The sequence below is a fragment of the Oryctolagus cuniculus genome, chromosome 4 (genome assembly GCF_051225735.1).
Source record: "Oryctolagus cuniculus isolate XC-2025 breed Fujian yellow rabbit chromosome 4, ASM5122573v1, whole genome shotgun sequence".
Taxonomy (NCBI): Eukaryota; Metazoa; Chordata; class Mammalia; order Lagomorpha; family Leporidae; genus Oryctolagus; species Oryctolagus cuniculus.
The window spans coordinates 125447020-125468050 of NC_142870.1; the positions used below are offsets into that span (position 1 = coordinate 125447020).

Below are 21031 nucleotides of genomic sequence, written 5' to 3' on the forward strand. Positions count from 1 at the left end.
TTGTTTTAAGACTCTAAGTTTGGGGCTAATTTGCTTCACAGAAAGAGAGAATGAGTACCAGGACGAAGTAAACCTCCACACACTGAAGTGTCAGAACTTGGCCCTCTTCCAATATGTAGCTTCAAGCTTTTTTCTCTCCAGGTAGGAGATTAGAAAATTTTTCTTAGGAGAATATGACTGTAATGGATTAAATAGTGGCCTCCAGGGTCCAGTGCTATGGCGTACTGGGTAAAGCCACTGCTTGCGGTGCTGGTATCCCATATGGGCACTGGTTCAAGTCCCGGCTGCTGCACTTCCAGTCCAGCTCTCTGCTATGGCCTGGGAAAGCAGTAGAAGATGGCCCAAGTCCTTGGGCCCCTGCACCCGCATGGGAGACCCGGAGGAAGCTCCTGGCTCCTGGCTTCGGATCGGCGCAACTCCAGCCATTGCAGCCAACTGGGAAGTGAACCAGCAGATAGAGGAACTAACACTCTCTCTCTCTCTGCCTCTCCTTCTCTCTCCGTGTAAATCTGACTTTCAAATAAATAAATAAATCTTAAAAAATAGTGGCCTCTAAAGATACAGCCATGTGCTAATTCCTTAGTTAATCATGAATGTGACTAGGAAACAGGATCTTTGCAGATGTGACAGAGTTAAGGTTGGTGAGATGTTGGTCATCATGGCTTTAGGGTGGTGATGAGTGTTTTAGTAAGAAATACAAGAGAAGAAATAGACACACCAAGAGAACAAGGCCTGGTGAGGTTGGAGGCAGAGATTGTATATCTGTGGCCTCAAGCCAAGGAATGACAAGGGTTGTCTACATGCTGCAGAAACAAGGAAAGTGATAAGGGGTGGATTCTCCTTTAGAGCCTCCAGGGAAATCTAACCCCACAGAAGCCTTGATTTTGGACTTCTGACCCCAGAACTATGACAGAATAAATATCTGCTGTTGTAAGTCACTGTGCCCTAGGAAGTGAATATACCCACCCTTGGGGTAAAACTCTGAAGGTATTTTATTTATATATAAATCTAATAAAATAGTCCAGCAAGAGAATTATACAATGAAATTCACTAGTCAACATGAAAACAGAGATGCCAACCAATTTATTACTGGCTTGATTTTTAATATATTTTTAAATAGACAATTTGAAAAATTCGTTTAAATAGCTAAGTCCTAGCATATGTTTGAGGAAATCCTTTGCTACAAATAGAAGTGAGAAACTTTGAGAAAATAAAGGCAATGCAGAGAAAAGGAAACTTGAGGTATGTCAATTAATGTCATCAGAATGTTAAGAAAAAAATTTTAGTGATAAAGCCAGAGCAAGATATTAAGAGGAAAGATTCAGAGGAAAAAATAGATTTTGAAAATTAGAGTAGTTGGGGCCAGCGCTGTGGCGCAATGGATTAACCCTGGCCTGAGGCTCCGGCATCATGTGGGCATCGGTTCAAGACCCAGCTGCTCCACTTTTGATCCAGCTCTCTGCTAGGGCCTGGGAAAGCAGTAGAAGATGGCCTAAGTCCTTGGGCCCCTAAACTCGAGTGAGAGACCTGGAAGAAACTCCTGGCTCCTGGCCACAGGACATACAAAAAAGCACATGCAAGAAATAAATAATTTAATTCCTGGTGCTCTTTCACAAAGTCAGGAACAAAGCTGAGTAAAATTCTGAAATCCAGCCAGCCCAGAAGGAGGAGAACTTTAATAAGGAGAACAAAATAGAATTCATGGATCACCTATTGCCTTTGGTTATGTGGAAAGAATACTGAGAGACTATTAGACTCTATGGGAAGACTTGTGATAGGTACATTAAAAATTAACCAGATGAATAGGAATTGAAGCAATTAACAAATCAGAAAAAAGTTCTATATATGCAATTATAGTGTGCAGTAGACTCAGCAATGTTCAACAGTTGTACAATTATAATAATGTAAGTATAAGATTTTTTAAAATAAAAATTATAATTATACTTGGAGGGCAGGCAGAGAGAGAAAGCATTTCTGGCCTCAAAGACCTTCTAAAATAAAATCTGTTTTTCCCCTGATTTTTAAAAAAATTATTACTATAAAGAGAACATATTTCATATATTTCATAGGTACAATTCCTTTTTTAAAATATTTATTTATTATTTGAAAAAGTTACACAGAGAAGGAGAGGCAGAGAGAGAGGTCTAACATGCACTGGTTTAACCCCCAGTTGGCCACAATGGCCGGAGCTGCACCAATCTGAAGCCAAGAGCCAGGAGCTTCTGCTGGGTCTCTCACGTGGGTGCAGGGGCCCAAGAATTTGGGCCGTCTTCCACTGCTTTCCCAGGCCATAGCAGAGAACTGGTTGGAAGTGGAGCAGCTGGGACTTGAACTGGTACCCATATGGGACACTGGCACTGCAGGCAGCCGCTTTGCCCACTACACCACAGTGCCAGCCCCTCACAGGTACAATTCTAAGAAAATAACCATACTTCAATCCTTTTCCTTCTCCCTCCCTTAGCTCCCCTCCTTTCTTTCATTTTTTGTTTTGTTTTGTTTTGTTTTCAATTTTTGCAAAAACATGATTTTAATCCACTCCATGATCATAGGCTTAATGGACCACTAAATGTAATATTCAACAAGTAAAATATAGAAAGACCACAGTTCCACAGGAGTATAGACAAGGGCTAAAAACAATAATTAAATTGTAGGATGTCAATTTCATTCCTAGACATATTTTTGGATTCTATATTAATTACCACATACAAGAGGGAAAAATATATTTATCTTTTTGGGACTGGGTTGTTTCTCTAACCATAATGGTTTCCAGTTGCATCCATTTTGTTGCAAAAGACAGGACTTCCTTCTTTTGTATGGTTGGGTAGTACTCCATAGTGTAGATATACCACATTTGCTTTTTCTAGTCATCAGTTGACGGGCTTCTTTGTTGATTCCATATCTTCCATATTATGAATTGAGCTGCAATAAACATGGGGGTTCAGAAAACTCTTTCATATTTCTGATTTCATTTGAGTAAATCCCTAGGAGTGTGATGGCTGGGTCATATGGTAGATCTATTTCAGATTTCTGAGGAATCACCCTACTGTCTTCCTTGGTTGTACTAGTTTAGTCTTAAAATCTGGTATTGTGATGCCTCCAGCTTTGCTTTTGTTGTTTAAGATTGTTTTAGCTATTCAGGGTTTCTTCTGTTTGCATATTAATTTTAGCCTTGTTTTTTTTCTAGATCTGATAAATAGGTCGTTGGTATTTTGATTGGGATCACATTGAATTTCTAAAGTGCTTTATGTAATATGGACGTTTTGATTAATTAATTAATTCTTCCAATGCATGAACATGGAAGATTTCTCCAATTTTTGTCTTGTCTTTTATTTGTTTCTTTAATGTTTTGTAATTCTCATTGTAGAGATCTTTCACATTCTTGGTTAAATTTATTCCAAGGTATTTAAAACTTTTTTTGTAGCTATTGTGAATGGTATTGATCTTACAGGTTCTTTTTCATTGTTGGTGTGTACAAAGGCTACTAATTTTTGTGTGTTGATTTTATGTCTTGTAACTACCGAACTCTTCTTGTGGTTCCCTATATATAGGTTCATGTCATCTGCAAAGAGGGATAATTTCATTTCCTTCTTTCTCATGTTATGCCTTTGATTTCTTTTTTCTTGCCTAATGGATATGGGTAAAACTTCCAGAACTATATTGTATAACAATGGTAAATGTGGGCATCTTCATCATGTTCCAGATCTTAGTGGAAATACAGATATTGGTCTGTAATTGTTGTATCTATTATAACTACATCTCCTTTTTCACTTCTGATTTTATTAATTTGGGTTTTCTCCCCCCTACACCTCACCTTTTTGTTTAATTGGGCCAGTGGTATATCAATTTTGTTTATTTTTTGAAAAGACCATCTCTTCATTTCATTGATCAGTTGTATCATTGTTTTGGCTCCAATTTTGTTTATTTTCTAATTTTAATTATTTCTTCCCTCCTATTTTTGGACTTGGTTTATTGCTGTTTTTCTAGGTCCTTGAGATGCATTATTAGATAATTTATTTGTTGCCTTTCTAATTTCTTGATGTAGACACTCATTTCAATCAACTTCCTTCTTAACACTGCTTTTGCTATGTTCCATAACTTTTGATATGTTGTGTTGTCATCTTCATTCATTTATAGGAATTTTTTGATTTCCATTTCAATTTCTTTTATGATCCACTGTTCATTTAGGAGCCTGTTGTTCAATCTCCATGCATGTGCATGTTTTCTAGAGCTTAATAGATGTTAATTTCCAGGTGTGTCACTCCATTGTGGTCAGAATTTGTTGAAACTTGTTTTATGGATAGCATATGGTCTATCCTAGAGAAAGTTCCATTTTTTGATGAAATAATTTGTATTCTACAGATGTGGATGTTCTATAGATATCAATTATGTCCATTTGGACCATAGTGTAGACTCACTCTGTTGTTTCTTTGATATTTTGGCTACTTGATCTGCCCACTGACGAAAGTGGGTGTTGAATTCCCTCATTATTATTGTATTGGAGTCAGTGACCCCCTTTAGATCTGTTAACTTTTATTTTAAATAACCAGGCTCCTTAGCATTGGGTACATATACATTTATATTTACATTAAATACTTATTTATTTATAAACAATTCATTATTATATACTTATATTAAAGATTTATTTATTTGTTTGAAAGGCAGAGTTATTGAGAGAGAGAAAGAGACTCAGAGAGATTTTCCATTTGCTGGTTTACTCCCCAAATGGCTGCAATGGCTGTGTCTAGGCCAGGTTGAAGCAGTGAGCCACAAGCTTCTTCCCAGTCTCCCACATGGGTGCGGAGGTCCAAGCACTTGGGCCATCCTTTGCTGCTTTCCCAGGCATATTTGCAGGTAGGTGGTTGGGAAGTGGAACAGCCAGACTCAAACCGACGTCCATATGAGATGCCTTAACCAGTGACGCCACAATGCTGGTCCCAGATGCATATACATTAATTGTAGTCATATCTTTCTGTTGCATTGACCCCTTAATTGTTACATAATGCCCTTTGTCTGTTTTACCAGTTTTTGTGTTAAAGTTTATTTTATCTGATATTAGGAGGGCTACTACTGCTTGTTTTTGCTTTGCATTAGCATGGAATACTTTTTCTGCCCTTTCACTTTCAGTCTGTGTGTATCTTTGTTGGTGTGGTGTATCTCTTGTAGGCAGCAACTAGGTAGGTTTTGTTTTTCAATCCATTCAACCAGTCTGTATCTTAATTGGAATATTTATTTTTGCTGGAAAATTTTCTGCCTTCACATTATTTCATGATGATGACTATCTCTATTTGTGTATGTAGTACATCCTTAAACATCATTTGTAATGCTGGATGAGTGGTTATGACATATTCTTTCAGTTTCTGTTTGTTTTGGAATATGTTTATTGCACCTTCACTTATAAATGAGAGCTTTGCTGGGTATAGTATTCTAGGTTGATAGTTTTTTTTTCTTTTAGGACTTGGACTATGTATCTCCATTCTCTCCTAGCCTATAGGGTTCTGATGAGAAATCAGGTTTAAGTGCAATTGAGATGCTTTGAAAGTAAACTGGCATTTTTCTCATGCACATTTTAGAATCTTCTACTTGTATTTTACTTTTGAAAGTTCAACTTTAATGTTTCATAATGAAGATATTTTCTGATAATACCTATTAAGAGGTCTATGTGCTTCCTATACTTGGATGTTCCTATCTTTTTCCAATTTAGGGAAGTTTGCTGCCATTATTTCACTGAATAGGTCTTTTAATCCATTCTGTCTTTCCACACTTTCAGGAAGTCCTAAGACACATGTGTTTGGTCTTTGGATAGTATCCCATGAATATTGAAACAGAGATCCTTTCCCTTCCCTCCCCTCCCCTCCCCTCCCCTCCCCTCCCCTCCCCTCCCCTCCTCTTCCCTCCTTCCTTCCTTCCTTTGAGATATTTTTGAAGGTTTGTCTTCTAGTTCAGAAACTTTTTCTTCTGCCTCACCAGTCTGTGTTATGGCTTTCTACTGTATTTTTATTTAACACACTGAATTTTTCATTTCTAATATTTCAGTTTGATTTCTCTTCAATATCTCTGTCTCTCAACAGAATTTTTCATGGGTCGTTTATGGATTTCTTTAAGTCATGTCTTTGATTCTCAGTATTTTTGAGTAATCTTATGATCATTCTTTTGAGTAACTTTTCAGGCATTTCATCAATATCTTTGTCTTCACATTCTAATATTGAAGTGCTTTTGCATTCCTTTTGGTGAGTACTATTTTCTTCTTTGTTCATGCTTATTTTATTTTTACATTTATTTTTAGAATCTGTAGAAACACTTGTTGGTTTTCTCCTCTGAGGGCTTTTATGTTTGAAATATGCCTCTGTAGCTTATTGGAGTGTCTGCTTCATCAGTGGATATCCAGAAGTGTATGCTGGGTGGGACCAGGGAGCTCTGGCTAGTGCTTGAGGGTGGAGCAAGAATCCAGGCTAACATCAAAGTTGGTCATGGTTGATCTCCTTTATTGTCTGCAGCAAGGAGGGTATGATCGTATTGGTTGGTGTTGTGACAGTGTCAGCCTGTCTCTGCCAAGGTGAGCAAACCCAGGGTGAGCCTACAGCACCTAAGCATCTCACCCTTGCAGGCACATGAACTGCACATAGGATCTGTGGGCTCCTCATTGTGAGCCTTGGAACCAGACACAATGATTGCTCAAAGACCTACCTGCACGTATTGCATGCCCTATCACAGTCACAGAATTCCCGTAATCACAGGGTGCAAGTCTCCCACAGTCATAGAGAGCACATGATCCACTCTCAGCCATGTCTGCTCCCCCAAACATCCACCATCCTTGAAAAGAGCTGTGGGCTTTCCAGAGCCAGCTGCCTCACAGATAGTGATCCATCAGTGCTCTGCCTTGGCAAGTCGAGTCTGAGCACCTTACTAGGGGGAGGTGTGTGTGTGTGTGTGTGTGCTTCATGTGCCTGGTTTGCTATGATTTGTTAACTCCTCTGGTTTTGTTTTGAAATTTGCACTTTCTGGGAAAGTTTCGCTAGAAAACTTATAGGAAGCTTAGAAATAGAAAGTAGTGTTAGGGACATGGATTGGCCTTATATGTGAGGGCTAGTGAGTCTTTTCTGGATGAGATTAAAGAAACATAGCAAACAAGTAAAAGAAAATGGAGTCCAAATTTGAATAATAAAATAAAAAAATATAATCACAGATTTGAAAATTGCAGAAATTTAAGTTAGGAAAAGATTCATGAAAATAGATCTTTGTAATAACTAAGTGTGGGGATGGGAGAGGGAGGAGGAAGAAGAGTTAGAGTGTGTGTGGGAGGGAGGACAGGGTGGGAATTATCACTATGTTCCTAAATCTGTTTATATGAAATACATGAAGCTTGTATAACTTAAATAAAATTTTAAAAAGAAAAAAAAGATAAATGATTCAGGAGGTTTAATTATACTGAAAGCCAACCAGTTTTGAAAGTAAAAATTTAAGTTGTATATATAAAGAAAATCACTCAAAGGATAGCTATAATATAACAGAAATAAATTTGAATTTGACATGAAAGAGGTTCAAGTTTATTCTACCTCTTAAGGTTTTGTGACTTTGATGTCAATGTTCAACCTTTCTCAATGACAATTTTTCTATCCGTAAATAGAATGTATATATGTTTATAAGACTATTGTAAGAACTATTGTAAGGACTATTTAAGATTAGTTGTCTAAAAGGTTTTTATCATAAACATTGACAATATTAAATAAATGTTAGGAGCCATTATTAAAATATATCAGGTTTTATCTTAAACTGTTTTTGGTATCAATTGGCTGTAGTAGAAAGAAAAATCCTGTTTTGGAGATAGCAGTTGGGTTATTTATTTCATAGCCAATAAAACTTTCTAATGAGAACCATAAGATATAGCCTGGATTAGAGAATTTGTTACTGTTTCACTTTATCAGCTATGCCAAATAAGAAGGAAAACAGGGTCTAAAAGGAAAATAGAGAACACTAATGTATGTTGAACCTTCATTAATATGATAAACTTAAGAGAGATGTAAAATTGTATAAAAGGCATGAATTTGCTATTGGGAGATTAAATAAGAACAAGAGATGGGCTAAGGATGGGAGATGACTGACTCTTACATTTTAGTTTTCTATACTATGAAGTTTCACTATATTTCATTGAGCCAATCCTTAATAGTTGAATTTTGTTAGAAAAATGGATTATTTCTTTTCCATTCTTATATGTTGTCTAGAAATGTGTGAGCTATGTGGAATACTTACTAATGTTTTCAATAATTACTCATGTATTTTGCAGTTATAACTTTTTGCTGTTAATTTCTACTTTGGATCTTGAATGAGTAAATTCTCTACTTACCTGGAAATGGCTACATCTCAGTTTGAACTTTGTGATTGTCTTTTATTTTTTTTTTTTTCGTTTTTAGATCTCATGGTATCCTCCTAGTTTACCTGAGTTCAACTTAAGGCCCCTAAATTTCTAAACAAATGGTGTTATAAACTGGATAGTTAGGGTGGGCATTGTGGTTCAGTGGGTTAAGCCACTGCTTGGGACCCCTGCATCCCATTTTTCTCACTTCCCTGCTTCCAGTACAACTTAACTGCTAATGTACCTGGGAAGCAGTAGATGATATCTCAAGTACTTGAGTTCCTGCTATCCATGTGGAAGACCCAGACTCTTGTCTGTTTTGGTATCTCTCTCTGTCACTTTCTTGCTCAAATAAATAATTAAATAAACAAATCTATGTTTAAACCACTAAAAATTACAAAGTGAACTAGTCTAACCTGGCACATAAAGTTGTTATCAGTTTGGCTTTTTATTTGGTGAGAAATTGCTTATCTTTTGGAATGCATGTGCTAATGCTCTCTAGCAAATGGCAGGCAAATTAATGAGCTGCTCAAAGCTTGTCTGGGTCAGTAGAGTTCCTTGGAGGTATCACAGTTTCATTTACTTATGGTATTTTCAGGTGATGTCTTGATAACATGGGCCTCTGAACAAAGGTGATAAAATTTTTAGCTATTATACAGTTTTTTAAAGCATTATGCACTCTCTGAACCTGGCAAAAATCAAGGATATTTCGCCGGCAAAAAGCTTAACAGCTATTCAGCAGACTATTCAGAAAAATCAGATTTCCCTAAAACCTAAGTGTTGGACCTAAGAGATAATGGAATCTTTGAGGAAATATGAGATGCTGGCTCACAAGGTTAGCTTCCTCTATGATTATTCATTAGTATTTTAAATGTCAGGGTGTGGGGCTGAAGCGCTTACTGATGAAAATATAATTTTATGTTGTTAATAAACAGAACATTCCTGAAGAGTTTACTTTTTCCAGTGACATTAAGTATGTAATGTTCATGCAGCAACATTGAGACCAACTCAATAATAACAAGATATATTGCTTTTTGCACAATATTCTTACAAATACTCATTTAATCTGCATCACTACTCTGTTATACTTGAGTTCTTGTCATCCATATGGGAGACCCAGACTCTGTCTCTGTCTCTATATCTATCTCTGTCACTCTCCTGCTCAAATAAATAAACAATTGAATGAATAAATAAATCTATGTTTAAACTTGCTAAAAATTGCAAAATGAACTTAGTGTAAGCTGACACATAAAGTTGTTATCAGTTTGGTTTTTTTATTTTGTGAGAAATTATATCTTTTAGATTGCATGTGCTAATATGCTCTAGCAAATTGCAGACAAATTAATGAGCTGCTCGAAGCTTTTGGATCTCATGGGATCTTCCTAGTTTACCTGAGTTCAATTTAAGGTTAGGTAGCCACAGGGAAGATAAGTAACTTACTTTAGGTCTCACTGTTAATGTGAGTTAGCTATTTGAACAAAAGCAGTCTAGCTCTGGAGATTCTAACCTTACCTAGTTGTGGGGAGCAACTCGGACTAGACTAAGTTACTGGAATTAAGACTTATTCTATGCATCTGCTTTCCCACAATATGGCGCTGAGAAGGGAAACAGCTTCTACACAGCTGCCTCCAGTTCAACCAATAAACTGTAGGACCTGCTCCTGATTGGAGGAGAGTAGCGTACTCGGCGTGTGGGCAGCCGAGTTGGGATTGGCGGAGGAGGACTATAAAGGAGGAGAGAGACAACATGCACCAGGAACATCTAAGGGGAACATCTGAGGGAACACCTGTGCAGCCCCCGAGAGAGCCGGCCGGCGGTGTGCCGCTCCCCTGCGGAAGTGGGGAATGTGGCAGGGGGAACCGCCCTTCCACGGAGGTGGAAGGGACGGTAGCCAACCCGGGAAGAACCAGCAGCAAACCCGGGGAGGGCCGAGCAGACGAAAGAACAGCGCAGGGTCCTGTGTCGTTCCTCCATGAAGAGGGGGAGCGACATAATGGTACCGTGACTCGGATATGAAGCCTAGGCAGGGTTTAGTGTCGTTCCTCCATGAAGAGGGGGAGCGACACCTAGTTTTTTATTTTAATTTTCTCTTGCTGACCTTCGTGTTTCTGAATCACCACGGCAGATTGCTCTGGTCATTCGATGAAAGGTTCTATAAATATATGTGCACATATAGGTGGATTTCCATAGAAGCATTCTGTTTTAGTAGGGAATTTTTTAAAATAAAGATTTATTTATTTATTTAAAAGTCAGAGAGAGAGAGAGAGAGAGAAATGTCTTCCATTTTTCCATTTCTCCATATGGCCATAATAGCCAGGGCTGGGCCAGGTCAAAGCCAGGTGTCAGGAGCTTCATCTGGGTCTCCCATGTGGGAGGCAGGGGCCAAAATACTTGGGCTATCTTCTGCTGTTTTTCCTAGTTCCATTAACAGGGAATTGGATTGGAAGTGGAGGAGCAGCAACTTGAACCGGCGCACATATTGGATTGCAGCCGCTTAACCTGGTACACCATCGCACTGGCCCTGAATTGTTTTCTTTCTGTGTATATTTATGATCAGCAAACTCTAGTACTAACGTAGGAAGCATTAACTTTGCCATTAGCTACTAACTTAGAGTAAATGGACATTTGTCAATGATTGTGTTGATTATTGATTTTATAGTTTATTTACCACTTCCTGGAGAAAACTTATATAATAGGTGAAGGGCTGCTTTCTCTGATTAAATCTGAAAGATACATAGGATGTTTGAGGTCATGATCATTCTCCAAAGACAAAGTAGCTCTGACACTAGTAGTCTCAAACACTGCACAGTTAAGTAAATTGCACTGCATTGAGAATGCTTTAAGAATCGGCACCTTCTTTTTAGTGTAGGGAAACATATCTCATGAAATTAAAGATGCTCTACTAATGCTCTGTTTTACTTAGATGAATAACGTGACAACAGACTATTGTCTTGACATCATAAAGAAGTTTGAAGTTTCAGAAGAAAATAAGGTGAAAAATGTTCTTGGCATAGAAGGTAAAATAACTAATATTCTCAGTTTCTCATTTCTTGGATGCAGTCTGCTAAGCTAAATTCCAGCAGAAGTGTTTAGGGAAAGAATCAGGAGACACCCATGGAATTGTAGATGATCAAGCAAGCCTACAACACAGATGCCCTGATGCTGCTATGGCTGTTACTGTCACGGTGCCCCTGACATTTTCTATAGCAAGGAAATCTGCTGGACACCGATTTGTATGGTGGATGCTGAGAAACATTTCGGCTCAACTGGCTAATATTTGGAAATAGCTTCATCCTGATAGACTTGTGAAGGGGAATTTAGTAATCTGAAACTAGTGACTGAAAGAAATGTATTTCTTTAGAAATGTTAGCAATTGACTTGTTTTTCTCCCAGTTGGTACTACTGAAGGCACTGTTGGTAAGACAAATATCATTAATATAACCACCTCATATTGTAGTTGAGAAAAGTGAGATTCAAAGAAATTATGTAATTTGCCCACAGTTATATACTCAGAATCTAGCTTCTGGGTATTATATACTTAAAATCATAGCCGTGCTTGTGTGTGTGTGTGTACGTGTATCTATCTAACATATATTTCAGATATGTAAGGAAATAAATTGCAAGCAGCTGATACTCAGGCAAAGCAAATAATCTTGGTGGAAGATCACTAGGGCCCTGCTGCCGCCAACAGCATCCAAAGCCATGGCTGATCCTGTCCATTGGCCTCCCATTTCCCTTCACTCTCATGATCAGCATGGACAAGGGAGTTTTACTATTATGTATTTACCTCCTGGAGTGAGGGTAATTAAAATGAAGAGGAATAATTTTCATCTATCATTAAAAATCATTTTAAAAACAATCAGACAAGACAAACTAATTTGGGCCTTTTCTGTACTCAGAAATTTTTTCCTTCGTGGGGCCCCAAAAGATGAAATTAAGCCTAGCTTCTAGGTTATGAGCATAAAGATGAGGATGAAGAAATTCTTAAGGCTCAGAGCATCTTTGCAGATATAATTTTACCAAAGGATTCTTGAAGACTTGACACCACTTAACCTAATAATCATTTTACTTGTGAGTCATTTATGTATTTATTCATGTATTAATGAATGCCTCTTTAATGTCTGCATTGTGTTTTGAAAGACTGGAAAAACTGATGTTTCCTACATAATTTTTAAGTAAATTTCAAAGTTACAATGTATGCCAGTTGTTAACAGCATTCTCCGAAACCAATTTGATAGTCAAATAATCACACCCTGAATTTAGGCAGTGCTCAATTTTTGATGTATTACTTTAAGTACAGGATTGACTAAAGTGCTTTTTCAAATCAACTTAACAACCTATCAGTTGTGGTCAGAGTACCGGCATGAGCCTCCCCTGAGGTCACACTCGATCAATTATCACTTGAGTATAGTTGTTACTAAATGGCTTCTTTGCCCTGAGTGAGCCCTCTCCCACCCAATCAAAATTCTTGAAAAGTACATTTATTTTTCTCTAGGTTATGTTTCAATGGTTGCTCCCCAAAGAGCACATTTCTATTTTTTGACACATCTACTTGACCTCAAGCAGATCTCTCATTGCCCCAGTTTTCCCAACAAAAGCTGTCCTTAGGATAAATGAGATGATTGCTTTGAGCATTCTTTGACTTCTTTGTCTCTGTTAGTCAATTAAGTGGATGTGCTTCTAAAGCTCAAGTGCTTCCTTCTTTCCTTCTTCCAAAGGCTTCACGAACTTCATGCGTAGTCCTGCTTGTGACGTGTTTAACCCGCTGCACCACGAGGTGTACCAGGACATGGATCAGCCCCTCTGCAACTACTACATTGCTTCTTCTCACAACACATACCTGACAGGGGACCAGCTCCTGTCTCAGTCCAAAGTGGATATGTACGCGCGGGTGCTGCAAGAGGGCTGTCGTTGTGTGGAAGGTATGTACTCTTCATCCAAGTTCTAGTGTGTTCCTTTAATCAGTTAGACAAGTCTAATAAAAAGAATAGAGACTGCAGAAAATGCTCCCACACTGATTAGAACCATTTTCTCTACTCATTGTAAAACAATTCTTAACTCGTAATCCTCTCTTGCGTTGTGCAATAATGATTTAAGACAGTAATTTTGGAGTAGTTGTTGAGAATACACACCAGCAGTAGTTTCTAGTAAATGAATGGCCTAAGCAACTATATAGTGAAGATGCTTATAAAATATTAACATAAATAAAAACCTCGCAGACAACAAAAGTTCTGGAAGGTGGCATTCTGCTATCAGTCATTATTCAGCCCTTTGTTTCCTTACAAGTTTTGCACGTCTGACATGCTCAGAAACGCCAGGGTCATGCAGCCTCACTGGATTCACACTGATGGTTGCCTATCATTTTAATAGTAACACTTTCTTGGAGGTCAGATGTGGAAAATGACCTTTACTAGCTCAATAAAGAGATAGTCAACTCTGGGCAGTTTTGCAACTTTGAAATCTCTGTTTCCTCTGAGTGATTTCTTTAGCTTTTTGGGTCCTTCCAGATACTGATTTTCTCCTTTTTGGTTTACTTATCCAAAATCAGTGTCCTACCCAAGCCTAACTATGTTCCTACAATCATCTCCTTATAGTGAACCAAAGCTTGTATTCCTCCAGCTTTGATCGGGGTATTAAGAGGGCAGCTTATCAGTTAGCTTTGTCTAAAAGGTTGCCTTATCCATATATTTGCACAGACAGAATGTACACAGCTGTGGTGTAATTTTAAAGGCACATGATCTCCTTTATTCTCTCAAATATCTCCCTCATCAGCTTGCATCAGCAAATTCCTCCCCTAATATTTGGCTTAGAGTTATCACCATTAGAATGAACTATAACTTTACAGTAAAAGTTGGAAGATTATTTTTGAAAAGTTTTGGTTGAGGAGAAGAAATTACACTTACCTGGGGAACTTGGTAAGGTTTGTACTTGATCTGTTTCCTATTGGCAAATTTGGTTGTCTCTGTGGATTTGAATATACTGTAGGAAGGAAAAAGAGAACTATTATGATTTCAGCACTTTTGTGAGCCAGGACCTTGTTAAGTACTTTCCATATATCCTCATTTAATTCTTATAACACCATCAGTGGATATAGAATGGTCTCTTGAGAAGACACTTCAACTCAGAGTTATAGGTAAATGACTTAAGCTTTCATAGGTCAGAAGCTTAGAAGTTGCAATTTGAGCGCAAGTTGGTCACACTCTTCCACTCCACTGTTGTCCAAGATGCCTGGGTGCTCTCTGGAGGAGCAAGCATTGACTGGCATGAGCAGCCCCAAAAGGGACTGAATGAAAGCTATCAGGTCACATAAGGACAGCTAGAGAAGGTGAGAAGCAGGGCTGGTGTTGTGGCATAATGCGTTAGCCAATGCCTACAATGCCAGCATCCCATATGAAGGCTGGCTTGAGTCCCTGCTGCTCCACTTCTGATCCAGCTCTCTGCTAATGTGCCTGGGAAAACAGCAGAAGATGATGCAAGTGTTTGGGCCCCTGCACTCACGTGAGAGATTTGGAAGAGGCTCCAGACTTCTGGAGCCAGTTGCAACCATTTGGGGAGTGAGCCAGATAGATAGAAGTCCTCTCTCTCTGTCTCTCCCTCTCCATCTATAACTCTGAAATCAAATAAATACTTTTTTTTTTAAAGTGAGAAGCACAGGGTAGAGGGGTAGATTGGCTTTTTAAGCTTTATTTATTTATTTGAAAGTCAGAGTTACACAGAGAGAGGAGAGGCAGAGAGAGAGAAAGGTCTTCCATCCTATGATTTACTTCTCAGTTGGCCACAACAGCTGGAACTGCACCGAACCGAAGGCAGGAGCCAGGAGGTTCTTCCACGTCTCCCACATGGGTGCAGGGGCCCAAGGACTTGGACCATCTTCAACTGCTTTTGCAGGCCATAGCAGAGAGCTGGATCAGAAGTGGAGCAGCCAGGATTCTAACCGGTGCCCATATGGGATGCCGGCACTTCAGGCCAGGGTATTAACCCACTGCACCACAGCGCTGGCCCCTGGCTTTTTTTTTTTTTTTTATAAGATTTATTAATTTTTTTTGAAAGGCAGAGCAGAAAAGAGAGAGAGAGAGTTAGAGAGGGAGGGAAAGAGACAAAGAGAAAGGGATAGAGAGAGAGAGATCAGTTATTCAATCTTCCATCTGTTGATTCACTCCCCAAATACCCACAACATTTGGGGACAGAGCAAGCCTGAGGGCAGAAGCCCAGAACTCCATCAGCATCTCCCAAGTGGGAGGCAGGAACCCAAGCACCTAGGCCTTCTTCTGCCTTATTTGATGCATCAGCAGGAAGCTTCATCTGAACAGAGCAGTGGCGACTTGAGCAAGTACTCTAGTCTGAGATTCAGATCACAATACCCACACTCAGGTTGGCTTTGAAAGGAGGAACTTGCTTCCTTCCCAATTATGTCTACCACCAAATATGTGATTCTGAAGGCTTAGAATTTGGTGATGTGATCTTGTATTGTCTCCTAGCAATTTCTGTCAGCCCTGTGATTGGAATGCCTTAGTTTACCTTTGGAACTTGGGCATGGAGGCAGCAATGTATATATACTCACTGGCACTTCAATCTCAATGAACTTGTTTTTATTCTTAAACAGCTATGTCTAGGATTTAAAGAACTCGACTTATAGACTATAGCAGGTCATGAGTTGAAAATGTTGGGTCCCACAGACAGTTTTCTGAAGCAGCTTTTGCCAAGTGTTGCACGTAAGAAATGAAGAATAGTGATCCTGGACAGTTTCTTCATGGTCCTGTGACCTGAAGAATCTCTCCAGTTTCAAGCTTCTGTTTTGTAATGTTGTGTTTTCCATCTCCGTTAGTTCAGCTGTAGTCAGTCATGTCTTCAGTCAGGATGCAGAGGGTGTCTTGGGGAAGACTAATAAGACTTTTTGGTAAGGTGGGCTTGTCAGCAAATCAAATTGATAACGTTTTGTACATGGCTTTTCATGCACTTGATTTTCAGCCTGAGTTGCTTAATAAATATGGATGTTCTGTTCAGGGATTTTCACTTTCATTATGGGACTGATGTTGCATCACTGTTGTAATCGGTTTACAACTTTTCCTGTTATCTCTGGGAGCACTACCAGGGTGGAACATTTTTAAGTTTCATTATGAAAAACCACCAGGTTAGCTTCTTGCACTCCCAACTGACCCACTTGTTTGTCATGGTGCTTTTTGGAAGCCTCTAGTGTGTGACCTGATTGAAACACAAGCCCCAGCTCTTTTGTGGCTAGAGGCATTGGTTGGAGGATTTCTACCTCGCCAATATTCCCAACACAGCATGTTCTTGCAGGAGACTTCACTGCCATTTGAACTTGGCTATCAATGCCTCAGGGTAAATGCCAGTGTTGTCAGGGAGTGTTGTTATTCTCACTTAACAGACAAGTAATGAAATTGGATATCCAATGTGACCATTAGGACAACCCAGCACCTTCAACTATGGATGTTCTTCCTGTATTAACAACAGAGCACCCTATTTTTCACAGTTGATGTAGTTTTAGGAATTGTTTGTATGTGGACATGATAAACAATTCAGGCATGACATTGCTGTACCTACTGACATTAGTTCATTTATGAACTCTCATGCCCCTTTTCCACCAAAATGGGACTATAAATCATGGTAAAAATTGAGATATCTGTGCGTTCTTTCCAAGACTATATCCAGAGACAAAAGATTTCGGGGACATGGAAAACGATGGATTAATCTCTTCTGAGAAGATATCTTTGTTCCATTTGACATTATTTGCAGACCCAAAGGAACAGCATGGCAGTGTAGGATGATATTACAAAACCTTGTTCTTCTCAACAGCATCTTTTTTTTTTTTTTTTGACAGGCAGAGTGGACAGTGAGAGAGAGAGACAGAGAGAAAGGTCTTCCTTTGCTGTTGGTTCACCCTCCAATGGCTGCTGAGGCTGGCACGCTGCGGCCGGTGCACTTTGCTGATCCAAAGGCAGGAGCCAGGTGCTTCTCCTGGTCTCCCATGGGGTGCAGGGCCCAAGCACTTGGGCCATCCTCCACTGCACTCCCGGGCCACAGCAGAGAGCTGGCCTGGAAGAGGGGCAACCGGGACAGAATCCGGCACCCCGACCGGGACTAGAACCCGTTGTGCCGGCGCCACAAGGCGGATGATTAGCCTATTGAGCCACAGCGCCGGCCAACAGCATCTTTATACTTTGTTTCCAGTGTCCCTGCAATATTAATCTCTCTCTTTTTTTAAAAAAAGATTTATTTATTTATTTGAAAAGCAGAATTGCAGAGAAGCAGAGGCAGAGGGAGAGAGGTCTTCCATCCACTGGTTCACTCCCCACTAGCTGCAATGGCTGGATCTGGGCTAATCTGAAGCTAAGAGCCAGGAACTTGTGGGTCTCCCACCTGTGTGCAGGGGCCCAAGGACTTGGGCCATCTTCTACTGCTTTCCTAGGCCATAGCAGAAAGCTGGATTGGAAGTGGAGCAGCTGAGACTTGAACCAGTGCCCATATGGGATGCCAACACTGCAAGTGGCAGCTTTACTCCCTATGCCACAGTGCTGGCCCTCCTGCAGTATTAATCTTAAACACTATTTTTCATCCCCCATTCCCAGTTATGTCCCTAAAGATATTTGAATAGTCAATATTTAAAGGATCAGTACAGATAACTGTGTTAGGGTTGTTGAGGGAAACATGTAAAATATATAAAGAGAAAGATTGAGATTGATTGATTTTTAAGGGACTGGGTCCCATGATTTTGGGTTTTAGCATGTCAGAAATGTGTAGAGCAAGCTTGGCAGGCTGGAGACTGATGTAAGAGTTGGTGTTGTCTTGAGTATGAATCCAAAGGGCAACAGGCTGGAGACTCAGGGCTTCTGTGTTGCAGTCTTAGGAGATTTTCTCCCTCCACCAGAAACCTCAGTCTTTGCTGTGGAAGCCATCATAGTCCACCCACGTTGATGTGTAAAATTAACATTACAGTCCTGTCATGGTTATGGTGAACATTTTAAAAGTTTTTGAAGGGCAGACGTTTCTCCTAACAGTTAAGACATTCATATCCCAGCTTGGAGTACCTGGGTTTGATAGGAGCCTCCAGGTCCTGACCCCAGCTTCCTGCTAATGCAGATCTTGGGAGGCAGCAGGTGATGGCTCAAGTAATTTGGTTCCTGCCACCCATGTGGAAGACTTGGATTGAGTTTCCTGTTCCTGGCTGTAGCCTTGGTCCAGCCTCAGCTGTTCTTGGCATTAGGAAGAATGAATCAGAGGATAAGAGCTCTGTCTGTGTCTCTGTGTCTCAAATAAATAATTGTTATAAAAGGAAATAGAGGTATCATCTCTTAGGGTATGCATATAGGAAAGGTGCTACCAAAACAGTAAAGATAAACAGTCCTGAACACTATGGTTTTAATGAAAGGCAGAGTTTCAATCTATATCCTGTTTGAGAAATTCAGGCTACAGAATTGCTTATGTTTAGCCCATATTGTATTTTAAAAAGTTGATTAATTGCCAGTATTTAAAAACTTGGAAAATACTCTGGAATGAAATCTAGATCTTTTTACCTTTCTCAAAATATCTGGCACTGGCTCAGCATTGTGGTGTAGCCAGTGGGGCCATATGGGCTCTGGTTCAGATCCCGGCTGTTCTACTTCTGATCCAGCTTGGATCAGCTTGGGAGGGGCAGGGAGGATGGCCCAAGTGTTTGGGCCCCTGCTGCCCATGTGGGAGACCCAAAGGAAGCTGATGGCTCCTGGCTTTGGTCTGGCCTAGTCCTGGTTGTTGCAGTCTTCTGGGGAGTGAACCAGCAGATGGAAAATCCCTCTCTCTTTGTAACTTTGATTTTCAGATAAATAGATAAATCATAAAAAAGTCCGGCATTAAATGTTCTTATTCCTCCTTAGTGATGATTGATACTGAGGAGTAGTTATATCATTTGTATTCATGTTTCCTCTTGGGCTGCTGCACTCGTTTATGTTAACTGTTAAGCTCTTTGAATGTGTGGCCCCTACTGAAAGAAAGGGAGAAATGTGAGGGATTATGTGAACTGGCAAGGTTCTGTGGGGATCCCACTTTAGCCTTGATTAGGATTTAATTAACAGAACTAAATAAATCTAATGGAAACAAAATGAATTTAATTGAACGGTTATGAAAAGTCCTGTGACTGACCGAGGAAGGGCTTTGTGACTTACTAGAAGACCTTTGAAAGCTGAAGAAGTGAGCTTGGAGAAACAACCTGTTTAGAAACATATCCGCACATATTTAGTTGGATTTAGATCAATATCTAGCAGAGGTTTTGGAAAGCAAGGCTAATTATGTGCATGGCATCCTTGTTAATGATAAGCACTCAAAAGCAAATCATTTATTATCTTCAGTTCCTTCTTCTGACAAGAAATTATTCTATGTGGCATCTTTATAATTTTTTAATAGGTACAATTTTAAATATTAACTGAAAAATAATGTGTGTCTTGTAGTCCCAGAAATATTAATACACCAGAGATTTGGGGTTGTTGATGGAAGTTCTGTGTTTTGGCAGTTGACTGTTGGGATGGTCCAGATGGAGAGCCAGTTGTGCACCATGGTTATACTCTCACTTCAAAAATTCTCTTCAGAGATGTTGTGGACACCATCAACAAGCATGCGTTCGTGAAGAATGAGTAAGTATAGCAACAGTTGGGAGGGAGTACAGCCGTCTGTTAGCACATGGAACATTGCCTGGATTAACATGGCTATAAAACCTATGCTCTTTCTTGGACTTTATATTTCCCTTTCTACTATCTTAGTTCTCTCCTTCCCACTCAGCAAAACATCATGGACAAATTGTATGGGTTCCATCTTTTGTACATTTCCATGCTCCATTTATTCCTATCCCATTCATTCTCATCCTGTCTTCTTGAAGACAGAGTGACCTCTAAATTTCTATACCCTGAGTATATAGTATCCATAAAGTCTGGAAACATAAATAAGTAGTTTTGGTATTAGATTATAAAATGGTAAAATAATATTATCTAGATTTCCAGACTTGTTGGGTGGCCTGTGTATACTTAAGTTTGTGGCATCCTTGTGTTACTTGATCTCTCCTTGACATTCAATAGTGTTGGTCATCTATTCCTTAATACTTTTCTTCTCTTCCCTTATAACATTTTCTCCTCCATTACTATGATGGCTTCTATCTCCTTTTTTTGGTCTATGGTTTGCTATTCCATTGCCTTAATCTTTTAATAGTTATGATTCCCTAAGGTGTTGCCCTTGTTCTATTTCTTAGATGTTTAATTATATGTCTAAAACTTTATCTGTAAGTTCTAGGCCTATACAGAAAAAAATCCTCATCACATATTCATCTGAGTATGCCATAAGTGCAAGCAGCCACAACACTGAACAGAAGATGAGACTCCTGCCAGAATGGGACTTAACAACCCAAGCTGAACTCGGCATCTCATTCTGCCAAACCTCCAGTTGCCTTGTGCTCTGTTTCCTTTTGCTTAGGGGCAGTACTGCCTACCAGTGGCTGCAGCCAGAAATTGGGAGTTAGTCTAAATTCAGACAATATTTGTTGATTCTTCTTCTTCTTCTTCTTTTTTTTTTTTTAAGATTTCCTTTTTTTTCTTTTTTTTATTAGTATTAGTAATATTATAATTTAAAAAAAAATTTTTTTTTACTTTTATTTAATGAATATAAATTTCCAAAGTACGATTTATGGATTACAATGGCTTC

General features: G+C 39.3%; 1 protein-coding gene across 2 annotated transcripts in view; it reads left to right on the top strand.

Moving 5' to 3' along the window:
• PLCH1 (phospholipase C eta 1) overlaps positions 1-21031 on the top strand; it is a 289851-nt gene that overhangs the window by 205380 nt on the left and 63440 nt on the right. Inside the window, exons 1-4 of one of the 2 annotated variants that reach the window (XM_089331048.1) lie at positions 10742-10852; positions 11274-11367; positions 13069-13272; positions 19854-19974. In XM_089331048.1, coding sequence (XP_089187174.1) covers positions 11274-11367; positions 13069-13272; positions 19854-19974 — 419 coding nt within the window. In that variant the 5' untranslated portion in view covers positions 10742-10852. Of the gene's footprint in view, positions 1-10741; positions 10853-11273; positions 11368-13068; positions 13273-19853; positions 19975-21031 lie in introns of those variants that run through there. The other variant, XM_070072610.2, reaches the window with a different exon arrangement.